The 16,000-nt window shown below is 38.9% G+C and overlaps 1 protein-coding gene across 1 annotated transcript in view; it reads left to right on the top strand.

Annotated features, from left to right (window-relative positions):
- Positions 1-16,000, top strand: part of DNAH11 (dynein axonemal heavy chain 11) — a 3,642,058-nt gene that overhangs the window by 925,737 nt on the left and 2,700,321 nt on the right. The window contains exon 12 of the mRNA XM_078663510.1: positions 1,282-1,397. Coding sequence (XP_078519636.1) covers positions 1,282-1,397 — 116 coding nt within the window. The remainder of the gene's footprint in view (positions 1-1,281; positions 1,398-16,000) is intronic.

The raw sequence follows: 16,000 nt of genomic DNA, 5'->3' as shown, positions 1-16,000 counted from the left end.
ACAACCAAATAAAGATGTTAGAAGAGAGTTTCAAGAAGAAGTAGAAAGGGATTGGGGCTGAACAAATTCCTAATTAGAACATTTTATTAATTGTTTTAGTGATTATAAATCAATCAGAGACATGTTTTTAAAACATATTTTTCTTAAGTTTAGATTATTTTGTGCACCCTTAATAATATATACAATTTTGTTTAACATGTGAGCCTACATATTTAGACTGAATTAACATCATTGCAATTGAAACAAATGTCCTATGATGCATAGAAGTGAAGTTAATAATATGTTTTATTTTGGCTATATGTCTATATAAACCTCAATTTTGAACAAGATGGATGCCATTTCTCTCACTCACTCCTGCTCTCCCCTTTGCTGAGCACACAGATAACAATGAAAGAGTGGTTTATTTCCACTGCAGAAGTTGCCTGGGAAGTGTTGAAAGTGAATGGCAATGTGGTCCCTGCAAACAGGAAAGAATGTGGCTAATGAGTCTTCCTGGTTTGACACAGTTAAGAAGTATATTGAGCATTTCTCAAAGGGGTAATTAATAATTGGTATATCCATTCTGAACTTTCTTGATAGCCTTGCCAGTGCCATATAAGTGTTATACATTGGATGAATTGCAGGGGGATTTTAGCAACAGTTCAGAAATGCTCCTTAAATAAATATCTAAAGACCTGACCTTGTCAAATAATTAAGAATTGATAGTACACCTACCAAGTTTTGTAAAGGTATCCACTTTCAGCAGGAAGCAATAGAGATGTCCCTATCCTTAATTAAATAGATTGTCTGAAGCACTGGGGTTGGGTTTTGTGCAATATGTTTCTTCTTTTTATAGCAAGTCTTAACATCTTGCCAGAAAATATCCCAGCTATTGAAGTCAATATTTCTCTCTGGTCTAATGTAAATGTAGAGCACTTCATTGTTTGTGGCAGCTTATCTGTACCAAATATGTAAAGGTTTAAACAAAGTTTCAAGTGCCTACTTGATGGAGGTACCTCTATTAGCCCTCAGTGCTTTTAACAGTGCAATGTGCACTTAAATGAGAAACTGATTGTCACAGAAGCACATGGGTGTTGAGGCAAGGTACAGGTCTTAGTCTACAGTGAAGTTCAAAATTGTTGATCAGAAAAAGCTACATGTTAAGGGATTTACAGCAATGCAGGTGGACGCTCTTAGTGTGTGCCTTAAATTTATTGTTAAAACTAAAGATGAGAACTGTATTATGTCAATTATAACAAGATATGTTTCTTTATACTTTTTTTTATAAAACAGGTGAAACAGCAAAATGAAGTAGTCAATCGAAATATGCCATCAATGTCTGGAAACTTGAAATGGGCAGAAGAGTTGAAGCAATGGATTCAAACATGTTGGTCTAATTTTACATATATTCATCACCCGTAAGTTGGTAGCCTTTATGAGATGAAACATATTTTTCTCACACCATTTAAATGACATGGTATTTTAGTCAATTTTTGAAATAACAATGGCAATGGTTAGTATTCTTCTGCCCTTTTGTTATTGAGGACTGTCTCATAATGGATAATCATTTTGGGTAATTGCATCCTTCAGAGTTGTGCGGAGGTATTCACCTGTAAGAAGATGGTTATCAAGTATCATGAGTGCATGCACCTAAATTGTTCAGGTGATGGACCATATGGGAGGCTGTGGAAGCAGGTAGGTGGCATAGGTGTCTTAGGATGTGCCTTTCAGAGTGCTGCTCACTTGGTTGGCAAGGAATGAGCTGGGTCTGAATGTGATCCTTGATGTGATCCTCTTTTGTGAGAAAAGCAGCCAAGACCTAAACTAAGTTTAGGAGAAGAGATTGGGTTTTGATGCTTTTCTATTGCTTGGTGTTTCCTAGCCCAATCCAAGATCAGGTGGGTTGGGGGGCTATGGGAGGACCGAAGACAACTAATACTGTTCCAGCTCCTCCCTAGCAATTCTCACAAGCTCCAGGCAATTTTTCTGGAGGTGGGAAAGAGGGAGCTCAGAGACACTTCCCAGTTCTTCCCAAACTGTCACCTACCAAAAACACCCTGAAAGTGGGTAATGAATGGGAATGGACTGTAATTATTCTCTGTTCAAGAGAAGCATTATGAAACATAGCTTCTTTGTGTCTGTGCATCAGCAAAGAGACAGACATAGTGTGGATATGTTTTTTAGGCTAGAAAAAATACAAAACATGTCTGACTCCCGTCTTAGACACAGACATATAGTTCAGTGCCCCATAGAGGAGGTGGCTCTTGTTTGCATTTGTCTTATAATTAGAAAAAATGTAACCATGCCTGGCTCCAAGCCACAGTGTGAGCTCCAGCCAAGTGTTTGTACTTGTTTCTTATCCTGAACCCATAGTAAACCGATATGTGTCTGGCACACATATGCTTAGAGGCTCCGGAGGAAGAATGCTGGGGATAAAGGCTTGGCAGGTTTAAGACTTTACACCCTTGGGTGGTAGTGTCCTAGACTTCTTAACTTCACCCCTCTTATTTTGCTTAGTTTATTTTTGTTGGCGTTTTAAGACTCTGTGCTCTTTACCACTGTGAACTAGTAATAATGTGCTTGTATTGCTCCCTTAAACATGGTAAAATTGGCCTACACCTGATTGGCTCATTGAATTTACTTGTAAGTCCCTAGTATAAGGACCTACAGATTTATTCTGCCATTTCCACTTGACAAAAGAAATCTGTTGCTAGGCCTAAACCTTCCTTTTGAATACATATCAGTCACCCCTAAGGTAGGCACTAACCGCTCCTCGGGCAGGGTGCATGGCAATTATAAAGTAAGACATGTGTACTCAAGTTTTACATGTCCCGACAGTGAAAAACTCCCTAGTGACTTTTTCACTGTGACCACAGACTAACACTGGCCTTCCTTATTACAACTAATAAGTGCTAACTTTGGATTAGGAGCAGACAGGGAATTTCTATTTAGACTCACATGAATTGTAATTTAAAATCTGTTTTAATGATAAAGTCGAATTTTTTGTCACAATTCTGAAATGCCACTTGTAGAGAGTTGGCATTTGGTTGACCTATAAATGTGTGTGTATTGTGCATACCTGTTTTGAATGTTCGATTTGGTTAACAAAAGAATGGTGGTGCTTAGCATGCTGATCGGGAACATGTTGCTACCAGGCAAATGTAAAACTGTACATCTGAAACCTCAAGTGTCACTGATCAATTGAAACCTGAATGCACAGCAATTGAATTTATCAACAATCAACAATTCTTACATACACATGTCATCAATATTGTTATAACTAACAAAACTTTCCTTGATAATCAATGCATTTTTTAGTTTTTCAAGTCTCTTACAATTGTTCACTGTTTTGAGATTACACTTCAAAATTCAGTTATTTCTTGTGCTCATGCTTAAAGTATAAGAGGGCCTTCCCCACATTGGTTTTAAAAAAATTATTTATGTATGTGCCCTGGGGAGATGGCAGTGGCAGAGCGGCTGGGCTCCCTGCATATATTAATTTAACTGCCCTGGGGAGGGGGCGGTTCCTGAAGCAGTGAATGTTAAGGCACATATGTTGCTTTCATAATTCACATAATGATATTAATGTACAGATATAAGTAGATCTTCTTTCTCAAAGAGGAGGACTGCTAGTAGCAGAAGGTGGGCGGTGCAGAGCACAGCTGCTGCTCCCTATGTGTATGATCTGCACCACCAAGGCAGGTGGTGAGAGTTGAGGAGTTCATGGCCCCTGCTGTGTGACCTGAAGTTGAAGATCACAAAGGTCATATCTCATTTGTCCCCTGCCCTGCATTGAGATTCCGCACCTGTGAACATAGGAAACCTGGGTTATCAAGCTATAAGTAACTCCAGGTGTGTAAAGCACGACGTATCACCCCTAAGGATATCAAGGTGCTGGGGGTCGTCAGGGAGATTAGGGGCCAGATGTAGGTCGCCCAATACCGGTCGGTAATGGCCGAAATTACCGAATTTCGGCCGTTACCGACCGGCATTGGGCTTTTTAGATGTAGGTGGCATTTTTGTAGGATTCGGTATTTTACCGAATCGTTAATTTAAGGATTCGGTAAAATACCGAATTCTTAACATACCGATTCGGTAAATTACCGAATCCAGGATGTAGGGAGCACTCAAGTTAGTGCATTCCTCAGTTAAGGATTTGTTATTTACCACCAACTACAAGTTGGTGGTAAATAATGAAAACCTTTGAAAAAGCATTTTTTTTGCTTTTCCAACAGTGCCATGTTTCAGACATACATGCCCTTAGGGCATGTATGTCTGCAACATGTGCACCCATACACAATTGAGGGGTGCAACAGGGTGTCAAAGTGACACCTTGCCACAATTCAATGTTTTCCCCCTTTTACCGAATCGGTATTTACCGATTCGGTAATTGACATTCATTCCTATGGGCCTCCACACAAAGAGGTACAAAAATATCCCTTCTTTATTCAGCTCCGAAATGTCAGCGCTGAAGGTCAGCATTTAGTTTATGAATCCGTTAATCCACATAGTGTGGTCTTGTATCCCCATACTCAGCCGCCCACATGCACACCTCATATTGAATATATGAAATGTTACTTCCCCCCAAACAGTAAATAATATATACCGTCCGACATGCTGTTGGCGGTCCTGCAGTAGGCAGTACATTTCAACTGCCACCACGGCGGTTGCAATGCCTATATTTTGCATTGCATCAGGTGCTGTTGTCTGCAGCACCCGCCGCAGCCAAAATAGCGACACTGTACGTATCCCTGCATTACGTGGTGCCTGCCAAATGGTGCAGGGATATGTAGGGGGGCTCCATGGGTGCCACCCAGTTCCCGGGTTTTGGGCCAGGGGGTATGGGGAGGCCTGCTAGGGTCCCCAATGTCCCTTTCCGCCAGTCTTTTCATGGCAAGTTCACCGCCATGAAAGTGCCAGCGGAAGAGATTATTTTAATGCCTACGCAGGCACCGCTGTCATTGTAGGCATTACAGACTGTCCAACGGGCTCCTTGAGCCCGTCAGATTAGCTTTGGTCGGTCTTTTCACACCCGACCATCTGCCCGCCATCCTAATGTAGTGAGCGGTATTCTTTACTGCGATGGCAGTGGGACCGGTACCGACAGGCTATTGTGGCACTCCCAATGTCATCGTAATCGGGCCCTAAATTCCCGTAAAGCAGTTTCTGCCCTCAGAATTCTGTATCTACAACATTTCATTGTGTCCTAAAAGTGAAGTGCTTTTTTAGAACAAGCCTAGCGGCAACGCACATGCATGCAGTATTAGGGTATGCACTAGAAGCCCTGCCCACTCTCCGCCTATATTTGTAATTGGCGTGTGCCATTGTCCTTTGTGAAAGCTGGCTTCCGATTCATTATGATGCTTGTTAGTCCCTCCTTAGTAATCCTTTAGTTACCGCCCATAAGGACTGGACCTTTTACAGGTGTTGATACATGCTCTGCTTTATAAGTTGGTGAGTACTATTTTCCTTAATGCTCTACCCCTATTCCACACACGACATCATAGCACACCCCACTCGTCCTACAGTATTATTTTTTAATTACTACGCCGTCTGCTTTAACTATAGTGGTTGCACTTATTCAGTTATTTGATTTACGGTGCGGACCGCTTTCACCTTTTCAGCCGCGCTTTTTTAAATATTTATGTCACAGGTGCCCGCTGTCACATTAGCAGCCGCGCTTATTTATTATTTATTTTATCAATTAATAGTGCGGGCCACTTTCACTTCAGCAGCCACACATGTTTCTTTGTTATTTTTATTTTTACTTAGTGTGAAAGCGCGCCATAATATTGACCGTCCCCCTTTGTTTAGATGCTGCTCACTAACCTGAATACCGTGAGCAGCGTCTTAATAAATGGGCGCGGCCAACATCGAAGTGCTCTCACATTTGCGGGAGTTTGAGCTATTGGCATAAAAAAAAATGCCTTTTATATATGTGTTGGGTTTAAAACACATAGATAAAATGCTTTGACATTTATAATGCCAATAGATTAAACGCTCGCAAAAGCGAGACGGATTGCATTGAAAATGCTTGTGTTTTGCAGTAATTGCCGGTCCTAGGAAAGGAGCTGTCCACACCACTGGCCTTCAGACACCTAAGGTAATGAATGCATTCTTTGTGTATGAAGTGGAAGAATGCCACGCACGAGAGAGATTGCACATGTGTTTGTGTGGGTGTGGCAGGGGCGACAGCGAGTGCAAAATGTTGAACACACTTTCACTGCGCAAATGGAGAAGACAGACAGAGGGGTGAGGGAGTGGCCTCCCAGATGCCATTACAATGCTGGAGGCTCTGTTGTCCAATGACCGGGGCCGGAAAGCAGACGCCGAAGATATTTTACATTCTGCGCCCCTGGCGTATTGTGTTAATGAGGCAAGCGTTTTTCTCACCTCCCCGAGTTATATTATGCTTGTGGTGCTGGTAGTCCGTACGGGAAACGGCCTCTACAACGAAGCCGTTTCCACGAAATCCTTAACCACGCATGCAGTACCACGCATGCGTGGTTAACACGAAAGCCTTTACCACGCATACCTTTACTACGAGGTTTGTAGTAAAGGCATATGTGGTAAAGGTAAAAAGTAAAAAAAGGGGGGATTGGGGGGTCTCCCCCGAGACCCCCCAAAAAAATCTCACCTGAAGTCACGTCGGGTTATGTATTTAATCAGCGTCGTTTAAGAGAAATCGGAAAATAAACTTCCGCTTTCTTTTAACGACGTATGACGTCACCACGCAAGCATCCGAGGTAAACGTTATGCGTGGAAAACGAATTCCGTGTTAACGCATGCGTGGTAAAGACATGCGTTGCAACGGAATTCGTTGTAACGTCATACATTCAGTCCGTACACTGAAGTATTCCGTCTTTCATGACCACCTCTAAATGGCAGATGATACATTGAATAAGTGCTCACAAATATGGTGTGTTTTAGGTGTCCCTGATCGTCGGTACTGCAGGAAGGACGCTCACCTGGGCCCAAATACTTGAAGACCAGGGTCTGATTAAAGAATCGTGTACTTGTATGCCTTCACTCAAATTTTCAGACTTTATGGTAACTTGTGTGTGCCCCTAAAAGGCTGCTATAACTGTGGCAGAGTTGGGCATCAGACTGGTGGCCCCAGCCCAGCCAGCTTTTTAGAACAAGCTTGCCAGTCTCGATCTCCGAATGGCTGACACCCTGCTGCTAAGGGCAGTTCACAGCTTCACTCATCTTAATGAGTGTGATGAAGACTGATAGACTTTTTCTAAGGGGACGGGGGTATGAGGCTCACATTCACTACTGGAGGGTGCAGACTGGCTCATTTCTCTGTGAGGTTGCAGATCAGAATGAACACTTTCCGTAAGGAGGGTTGGACTGGCCCATTACTGTATGCAGGGTGTAAAATGATCCATTTACTTATGGAGGATGTGGAATGGTCTATTTTTCGAAGTAATGGGTGAAAATCGGCTGATTGGGTACCAGGGAATCAGTGCCACTTTGAACTTGTCAACATTGATTATTCATGAGGGAAAAGTTTCATGGCTGCTTGAACACTGATCCTTCCACTGATGCACCTCCCTTTTCCATTTTCTTCCCTCTACTCACCCATTTACTTTCCTTGTCCTACCAGTACAAACTCATTTTACCTTAGTTCTTCTCCTGTAATTGTTTGCTATTATCTCCTGGCCATATTTGTGTCAGATGCTGTTGCCTATTAATTTCTTGCCAATTACATTTTCTTAAATAAAATTAATTCCCTGCTGGGTCGGTGGTTCACGGTTCACATCATTCAAAGTCACTCACCATCAACTTCTCCTGATTTTTGCAGGTGAACTTTAAAGCTTTGCCTGCTCATATGTTTTTTAGTACTAATGCAAGACTTTCTTACTTTGCCTGAAGGGGCCTGGAAAAAAAATTCAATGGAATTCTTTGGGAAATCCAAAATCTTTTAGAAAACCCGAGGGTATATGAAAGAGGTAAAGGTTGTTTTAGGATTTCCTAGATATTTTGGTAAATGGGAAGCACTGTTATTTTTCGGGGGTGTTCTTTCTTTAGAGGCCTCACAAACAGAGCTAGAATATAACAAGCATTTGAAATGCAATAGATCTCGCATTTATACCAGTTTAAACTATTGGCATTGTAAATGACTGCCTTTTTTTATTTGTGTTTTAAAAACCAAAACATAATTTAAAAGCATTGTCATTTACAATGCCAATAGCTCAAACTCGCGTAAATGCGAGACCAATTGCATTTCAGATGCTTATCTTATAAGTAAAGGCACTGGCTGGGCATTAATATGTTGTTATTACATGGATATTTTGCTCTGAGGTTCTATGCCAAACCACCTCCCTGAGTAAGCTTAAGACTGATTGACACTGTTAAGTGCTATATGGGCATATTAGGTTCTCAGTTTTGGGATCAATTGTAAGATAAGGCCAGAGGACACCAGTTGTAAAAGTATCTGATTTTAATGGTCTGCATGCTGTAACTCCTGTCTGCCAAGGGACACGCCAATCCTTAACTATCTTTCATCAGGAGAATGAACAGTATTCTAGGCTGGAGATGCAACGCATTTTGCTGATTGCCTGCAGTGGAGGGTGATAGGGTAGAAAAGTAATTCAGGGTAATTCTATGAAGATTATATTGAAACCAGAGATAGGATAGGAAGAAAAGGTGCTTAGTTTACTTTTTTACGTCGAGGATGCTGCTTACTTGAAAATCGAAGCAGAATGCAATTACTTTGCAGACCAATTGTGATAGCTGGTATGTTTTGAGTCATAATTTCCGAGTGAAGTGCGAAGGTGGAAGAGAAACCATTGAAGTTGAGATCTGCCTGTGTAGTGATGTCTGGTGTGTGTTATTCCTTATCTTTGAAACAGTGACAGTTGTTCTGCAATGGACCTGCTGTCATGTTTGTTTTCCCCATAGCCACTCCCACAATGCAAGTGGGAGAATTTCAAGGGAAGCAAGCATTTGCAATGCAATCGGTCTTGCCTTTGGGACCTTATATGTATTTAGCTATGCAGCACATTAGCCTGGGTGCTGAAACATCTACGATTCTTCAACATGGAGGGAAAGTAAGCACCAAACTGCGTGACACGTGATCCAGCGGGCTATAGAAAATATATCATAAACTACGCTACCCAATTTCATAACCTATAAACAAAATTCTAAACTATACATGGACCCATTTATGAACCTGATATATTTTTGGCCTACTGAATCAGGTGGTCAAATAAATCTATATACACATTATTTACAAACTATAAACATATTTATACATTTGCAGAAAGAATATTGTCATTAGAATAAAACCCAACCATTTAAACGACCACCATAGGCGACGTGATCTAGCTAATGGTAACCTATACTTCTAAATAACCAAGACCAGCTTGTTTGTCAAAAGTAAGATTTTATTTTCTAGATTATGGTATATAAGTTGTAAGTTTTATAAATGAAATTTTATTTGCAATAAAGCAAGCATGATAGTAAGAAATATGGAAAAATACAATTTAAGCAATTTAATCAAATTTAAAGAAATTATATAAAGTTTAGCATTTCTAAAACCTATTTCCCTAACTGAGCTAAATAGACAGAAATTAAAGTAAAGTTCTTTGAGGATTCTTACGTGCTCCACGCAAAGTCCAGCAGCACATCACCCTCATCGGAAAGTCAGAAAGCAGCAGCCAGCCCAACCCTAAGGGCATGACTTTTTATACCTTTCTACGCTAACTAAACTAGCAAAGGAAAGTTTTCAGAAATACTCGACGTCCCATTGGCTGAAAGTGACAAGTGACATGTCACCCGATTCTTAAAAAGTTCCACAAAATCATGTCTTACAAAGACCATTGTCTCTTCCACGTGAAGCCAGAGGCTTCCTGCTATTGCAACTTTGTAACAGATCATCCTCGCAGCTTCCATAGCTTTTCAGAGCAACTTCCGCGGATGCCAAGTTAAGGACTGACAAAAAGTTCACTTTCGACCTTGGCCATGTCCGACAGAATGATGTCAGCTCATCAGTTTTTGCTTTGTGAATGCAGCTTCAATAAACGTTTTAATTCAGAATGGGCGTCTCGTGACTTTCTGCAGAATATGGATCAGCTTTTATTTTGCGGCTCAAATAGCTAGGCCTCAAAAGCAGGCAACTTATGATTTCTAGTATAAAACAAACACAAGAAAAGTATTAATGTAAGAAATAAAGTATATTCTGTATCCACCCCATGGTTTACTAATTAATTAACCCACCCGATTAATCAAAATGTTACCTAGCCATTGCAAACAAATAAAGCAGCGTTTATATTTACCAGTCTCCGTTTTTCTATGAGACCCATATGCACCTAGAATAGTAGAAATGACATCATACAGACAAGAATAAGCAAAACAAGCACATGCTTATTTTAAATATGCAGCAGTTAGTAATGACAAAAACGAAAACAATAAATTATTTTATTATTTTGCACGAACAAAAAGATGCAACATTTATGCACGTTTATGAGCACACATGTTAGTCCCCCCACGTGTAAAGTTTAATCTAGGTTGTATTAGCACAACATATCACAAATCATTAATAATTTTATTCATGTTATGGAAATGTGACTTTGCGAGTTTAAACAAAATTTTGTTTTCTATCTCGCTCCATCAACTCCCTCATCTGGTGATTAACAAATCACCACACCAGCACTCAAAATTTTGATAAAATTAAATTTATAAGAAATCGATTCAAATTCATTGTATTAGTAAACCTAAAAGTCTGTTTCAGCATAATCCTTGCAATTAACATGACGCTCTCTATGTAACTCCTGCAACTCAATCTCCCTTTCCTCTTCTTTTCTGAGTTTATAGATTCTTTTCTTTTCTCTCAAATGCTTCTTTCTTTTATGCAACAAACAACCTACTTTAGTCAAAATAAAAATGAATATAATTATAATCAAAGGTGCCAGAATCTTGCCAAGAATTGAACTTCCGATATTATGAAACCAGTTTTTAATTGCTTGAAACCTATTTGAAAGTTTCCCAGTAAAATCTTCTTCTTCTAAAGGAATTATCTCTGAATGCATTTGTGTAATATTCTTAATATACATTTCAATATTTTTACTTTCATCCGGTATATATGTACAGCAATGTTGGACATGTAAAATGCCACAGACTCCTCCCTCTTTTGCTAAGAGTATGTCTAAAGCAAGACGGTCTTGAATTACCATGGATCTAATTGCAATAACTTCAACATTCACTAATTGAAATCCATCAGCAGTGTCAGTTGATAATCTATCAACTATAGTGGACAATTTTCTGATTCTCCCTGCATTTAGTGTTATACCAACAAAAGGTATTACAGCTTGAAAAATATCTCCCAGAACTTCAGTAAAAGTTTCTCTTTTAGCTCTATTTACATAATTATGGATTTTAAATAATCCTTCTGAATCTCTGTCAACATGAAACACTTTAGGAAAAACAATTCCCACATAACAAGTTCCATACCAATGGTCTGGAAGGTTGTAGTAGGCTTTGTTACCACAAACAAAATAAATTCCAGGAAAGATAGGATCTTTTCCACCTTTAAATCCCCAACCTCCCAAAATCTGATAAGTATCTTCACAGTTGCTTGCACCTACAAAATAATTATCAAAAAGTGTGTTATCTCTTCTAATGCAAAGCTTTCCACTAACAGGTTTGTCTATGTGAATTGCAATATTTTCAAGCATTTTGCCATTTAGTTTCTCATCCTCTTTTTGCCAGAATGATGACTTAGTCTGCTTGACTAATTCATTTCTCTTATAAATTGCTCTTCTCTCCTCAACCATATTCAGAAATTTCTTCCCTTCAGCACTTAATTTACATGTTAGATTATTCTTGTAAGCATACTCATAAGTGAGTTCATTAGTAACAAGGAAATATTCTCTCAATTGTTTAGCTTTCTTATGCTTATTTAAAGCATTATCAATCTTGACATTAGCAAAAATCTCATCATAATTTGAATAGTAATATTCTAAACGACCAGTTTGATAAAATAAACTAGTTAATACACTACATGTAACAGCATAAGTGAGAGGAAGCATATTATATGTTACTCCCTCAGAAACAGAAGCCGGTAATTTAACACATACATAACAATCCTTTGCATCCATTACCTTTACATATTCACTCAAAAGCTTTGTGAATGTATTGCTTGAAAAATCACCTATTGATTTATCTTGATGAATGTTAGGCTGATGATCAATTACTTTAGCAGATGCACTATGTTTAGTTTGGCTAACTAGAGCTTTGCTTGTTAAGTTAACTTTGTGTAATTCTCTATTCATTTCTAAAGGTATAATCACAGCTAGTATCAACCAGAGCAGAACTAAAATGAGCAGACACACCAGAGTCATCTTACAGCATCTTTTAAAAACAGAGCATTTTGAAGTGCTCTCCTTAATGTAAGGCATTTTTAGGTTAGTTTTAGCCTCAAAAATAAAATTAAAAATAAAAATAAATTTTAAAATTTATATACACCCCCCTTTTAAAATATATTTTTCTTTTATAACCCTAAACAAGATTTCTTCGACCTTATGTCATACATAAGTTTTTCTTCTACTAGACAGTTTTTCTTCGACCTTGTGTCAACTAACAGGATTTCTTCAGCCTTATGCCAATTTAATAAATTTGTACTTCAATCATTGTCACTAATTTCTTGGATTTCGTTTTCTTCTTCACTACTATCATATATGTCTATAACAGGTGGAATTACTAAGTAAGTCCACTCAGGAGACTTGTATTTCTGGTTTGGTCTAATTATTCTCTTCCCTTTTCTTGATATCACTTCTATTTTCCTCCCAACTCCAACTTCTGTTCCAGGACTCTTTTGACTACTTATTTCTTCAACTTGTTCTATTGGCTTTTTAATCAATCTGACTCTCAATCTTCCACCAGGCCAGTAGTCTGCTTTTCTCACGTACTTTTTCTTTGGTTCAGAATTATTCGATTCTGATTTCCAAGTCCTTTTCTTTCTGTTTTCACTTCCACCTTCCACGTCACTTTCCTCAGTTTCGTAGTCTGAAATTTCAATTGACTCAGGAACTTCTCTATATGGCAATTTCACTCCTTCAGGAACTTCACTTTGTCTTCCATCACTGGTACTCGGTAATTCGTTCTCCTCCTCTTCCTCAATTACCTTTAGCTTCCCAGATTTCGGATTTTTGTTCCTTACTTCAGAGCTTGTTCTCTGCCTTTCGATACTCTCCTGGTTTGAAACTTCTTTTGGTTCAGCTTCTTTGTCTTCAATATAGACAACCGAATCCTCAGTTATCTTTCCTTTTAACAGATTCTCTTCACCTTCAGAATCTATTTCAATTATTTCTAAGTCTTTTCTTGCCAGATTTCCATTCACCGGCACAGTTTCCAGATGTCGACTTTCTTGTCGATCTTCAGAATCTGGAATTACTTCACCTTCTGTTCTGTCTTCTGCTTCAGAATCAGAGTCATCTGTGGTATCACTTTCAACATCAGAATTCTCAGGAGTTGGTATTGGAATAGTATGACTTGGATGAATCCAACGCTTCAATCCTCTGCACTTTACAGCATTAGTAGTGATCAAGATTACCTGCCTAGGTTTCTGCCATCTAGGAGATAGACAATTCCTCCTCCGATGTACTTTCGTTCTGACCCAGTCTCCAGGTCTCAGATCATGTGTCAAAACTTTGTCATTTGATTGTGCTTCAGTTCCCACCTGATTAGATACAGAAGTTACCATATCAGATAACCCTTTACAGTAATCCAAAATTGCACTGTCATTTATGCTCAACAGTTTACCTACAGGTACAAAAGCTTGCCTCATAACTCTTCCCATCAAAATTTCATGAGGACTCAAACCTGTCTTTTTATCTGGTGTACTTCTTATTGACATCAAAACAAGTGGAAGAGCATCAGTCCACTTCACTCCTGTCTCTAGACACATTTTTCCAATTCTGTTTTTGATAGTTCCATTTATTTGTTCAACTACACCTGATGCCTCTGGTCTGTATGCACAGTGTATTTTCTGCTCAATACTCATAGCTTCGCAAATTAATTTCAACAGTTTGTTATCAAAATGACTTCCTCCATCACTCTCAATAGTGACTGGAAAACCGTACCTTGGGATGATTTCTCTGAGCATTAGTTTTGCTACTGTAATTGAATCACAATGTCTTGTAGGAAAAGCCTCTACCCACCTTGAGAACAAGCATACAATTACAAGTACATATTTCAAACAGTTGTGTAAGGGCATTTCAATGAAATCTATTTGTAACCTGGTGAAGGGACCACCCTCTCGACCAATTATTCCTGTCCCTACCACTGATTTTCTGTTTGGATTCATTTGTTGGCATGACAAACACCTTTGACAAAAAGATTCTGCAATGGTTCTAAACTTGGTATTGAACCATGTTTCTTTAAACAGTCTGACCATAGAATCTCTTCCTAAATGTGCAGGACCATGATATAATCTGGCCATGTCAGAAATCATGCAATTTGGTAAAACTACTCTCCCATCTTTGTAAACCCACACTCCATCTTCATCACGTTGTCTACAATCTGATCTTAACCACTGGTCTTTTTCTTCATCATCTGCTTCGTTTTGTAAATCTCTAATCTCATTCCATGTTTCTACAATAGTTGTTAGCATTAATGAATTTGAATCAGTTTCTGTACTTCTATTCCGATTGTAAGAATAATTTTTCCTTGCGCAGTACTTTGCTGTTTCATCTGCGAAGGCATTTCCTTTGGAAATATAATCAGTTCCTCTAGTGTGTGCTGCACACTTGACTATGGCAATTTCTTTTGGCAATTGTATTGCTTCAATTAATCTTCTAATGAAAACTGCATTTTTAATTGGTGACCCTGTTGATGTCATGTATCCTCTCTGTGACCAGAGTTGTCCATAATCATGCACAACTCCGTACCCATACTGACTATCAGTAATGATGGTAACTCTTATATCTTTTGATATTTCACATGCACGAATTAAAGCAATCAATTCAGCCACTTGTGCTGAACGAACTCCTTCAAGACATGATGCCTCTTCAACATCTTCGACTGTACAAACTGAGTATGAAGCTTTCAAGACACCTCCTTCGGATCTTAAGCATGAGCCATCTACAAAGTAGACAAAATCCGATTCAGGCAAAGGTCTATCTTTGATGTCTTTTCTTGGTTTTGTGCAGAATTCCATGACATCTAAACATTCATGTTCTGTCTCGATGTCATCAACAATTTCAGAATCAGGCAGTAATGTAGAAGGATTCAGATTCAGACATCTTGAAATCGAAACATTATCTGCTCCCAGTATGATTTTCTCATACTTTGTCAATCTGCTACTTGTTAAATGTTGAGTCTTACCTCTTGTCAGTAATATTTCAACTGAATGAGGCACAAAAACTTTTACAGGAAATCCCATAATGATTCCTTCACTTTGTTCAAGGCTGATACTTGTGGCTGCAACTGCTTTTAAACAACCTGGTAATGCTTTTGCAATTGGATCAAGAACTGCAGAGAAATATGCAATAGGTTTCTTTAGGTTCCCATGTCTCTGAATTAACACAGATAATGCACATCCTTCTCTCTCACTGCAATACAGTTCAAAATCTTTCTCATAATTTGGCATACCCAAAGCAGGAGCTTGGCATAAGCTCTTTTTCAAGTTCTCAAAAGATTCCATCTCAACATCATTGAGAATAATTGGATCTTTTACATCTGATTTGGTCAGTCTTTGTAGTGGTTTCGCAATTACCGAAAATCCACTTATCCATTGTCGACAGTAACCTACCATTCCCAGGAACATTCTGACCTGTCTTTGTGTTCTTGGTGGTAACATTGCTTGAATCATTTTTATTCTCTCTATTGTTACTTGTCTTTTTCCTTTTGCAATTCTGTGACCAAGATATTTTACTTCCTGTTTGCAAAACTGTAGTTTTGCTGGGGACACTTTATGTCCTTCTTCTGCAAGGCGATTTAACAGAATTATTGTGTCTGTTACACAATTTTCTCTTGTCTTTGCAGCAATTAACAAATCATCAATATACTGCACCAA

Source organism: Lissotriton helveticus, chromosome 10 (assembly GCF_964261635.1).
Source record: "Lissotriton helveticus chromosome 10, aLisHel1.1, whole genome shotgun sequence".
Taxonomy (NCBI): Eukaryota; Metazoa; Chordata; class Amphibia; order Caudata; family Salamandridae; genus Lissotriton; species Lissotriton helveticus.
Note: the sequence above shows the minus strand (reverse complement) of the source record. Positions and strands in the feature narration are given on the sequence as shown.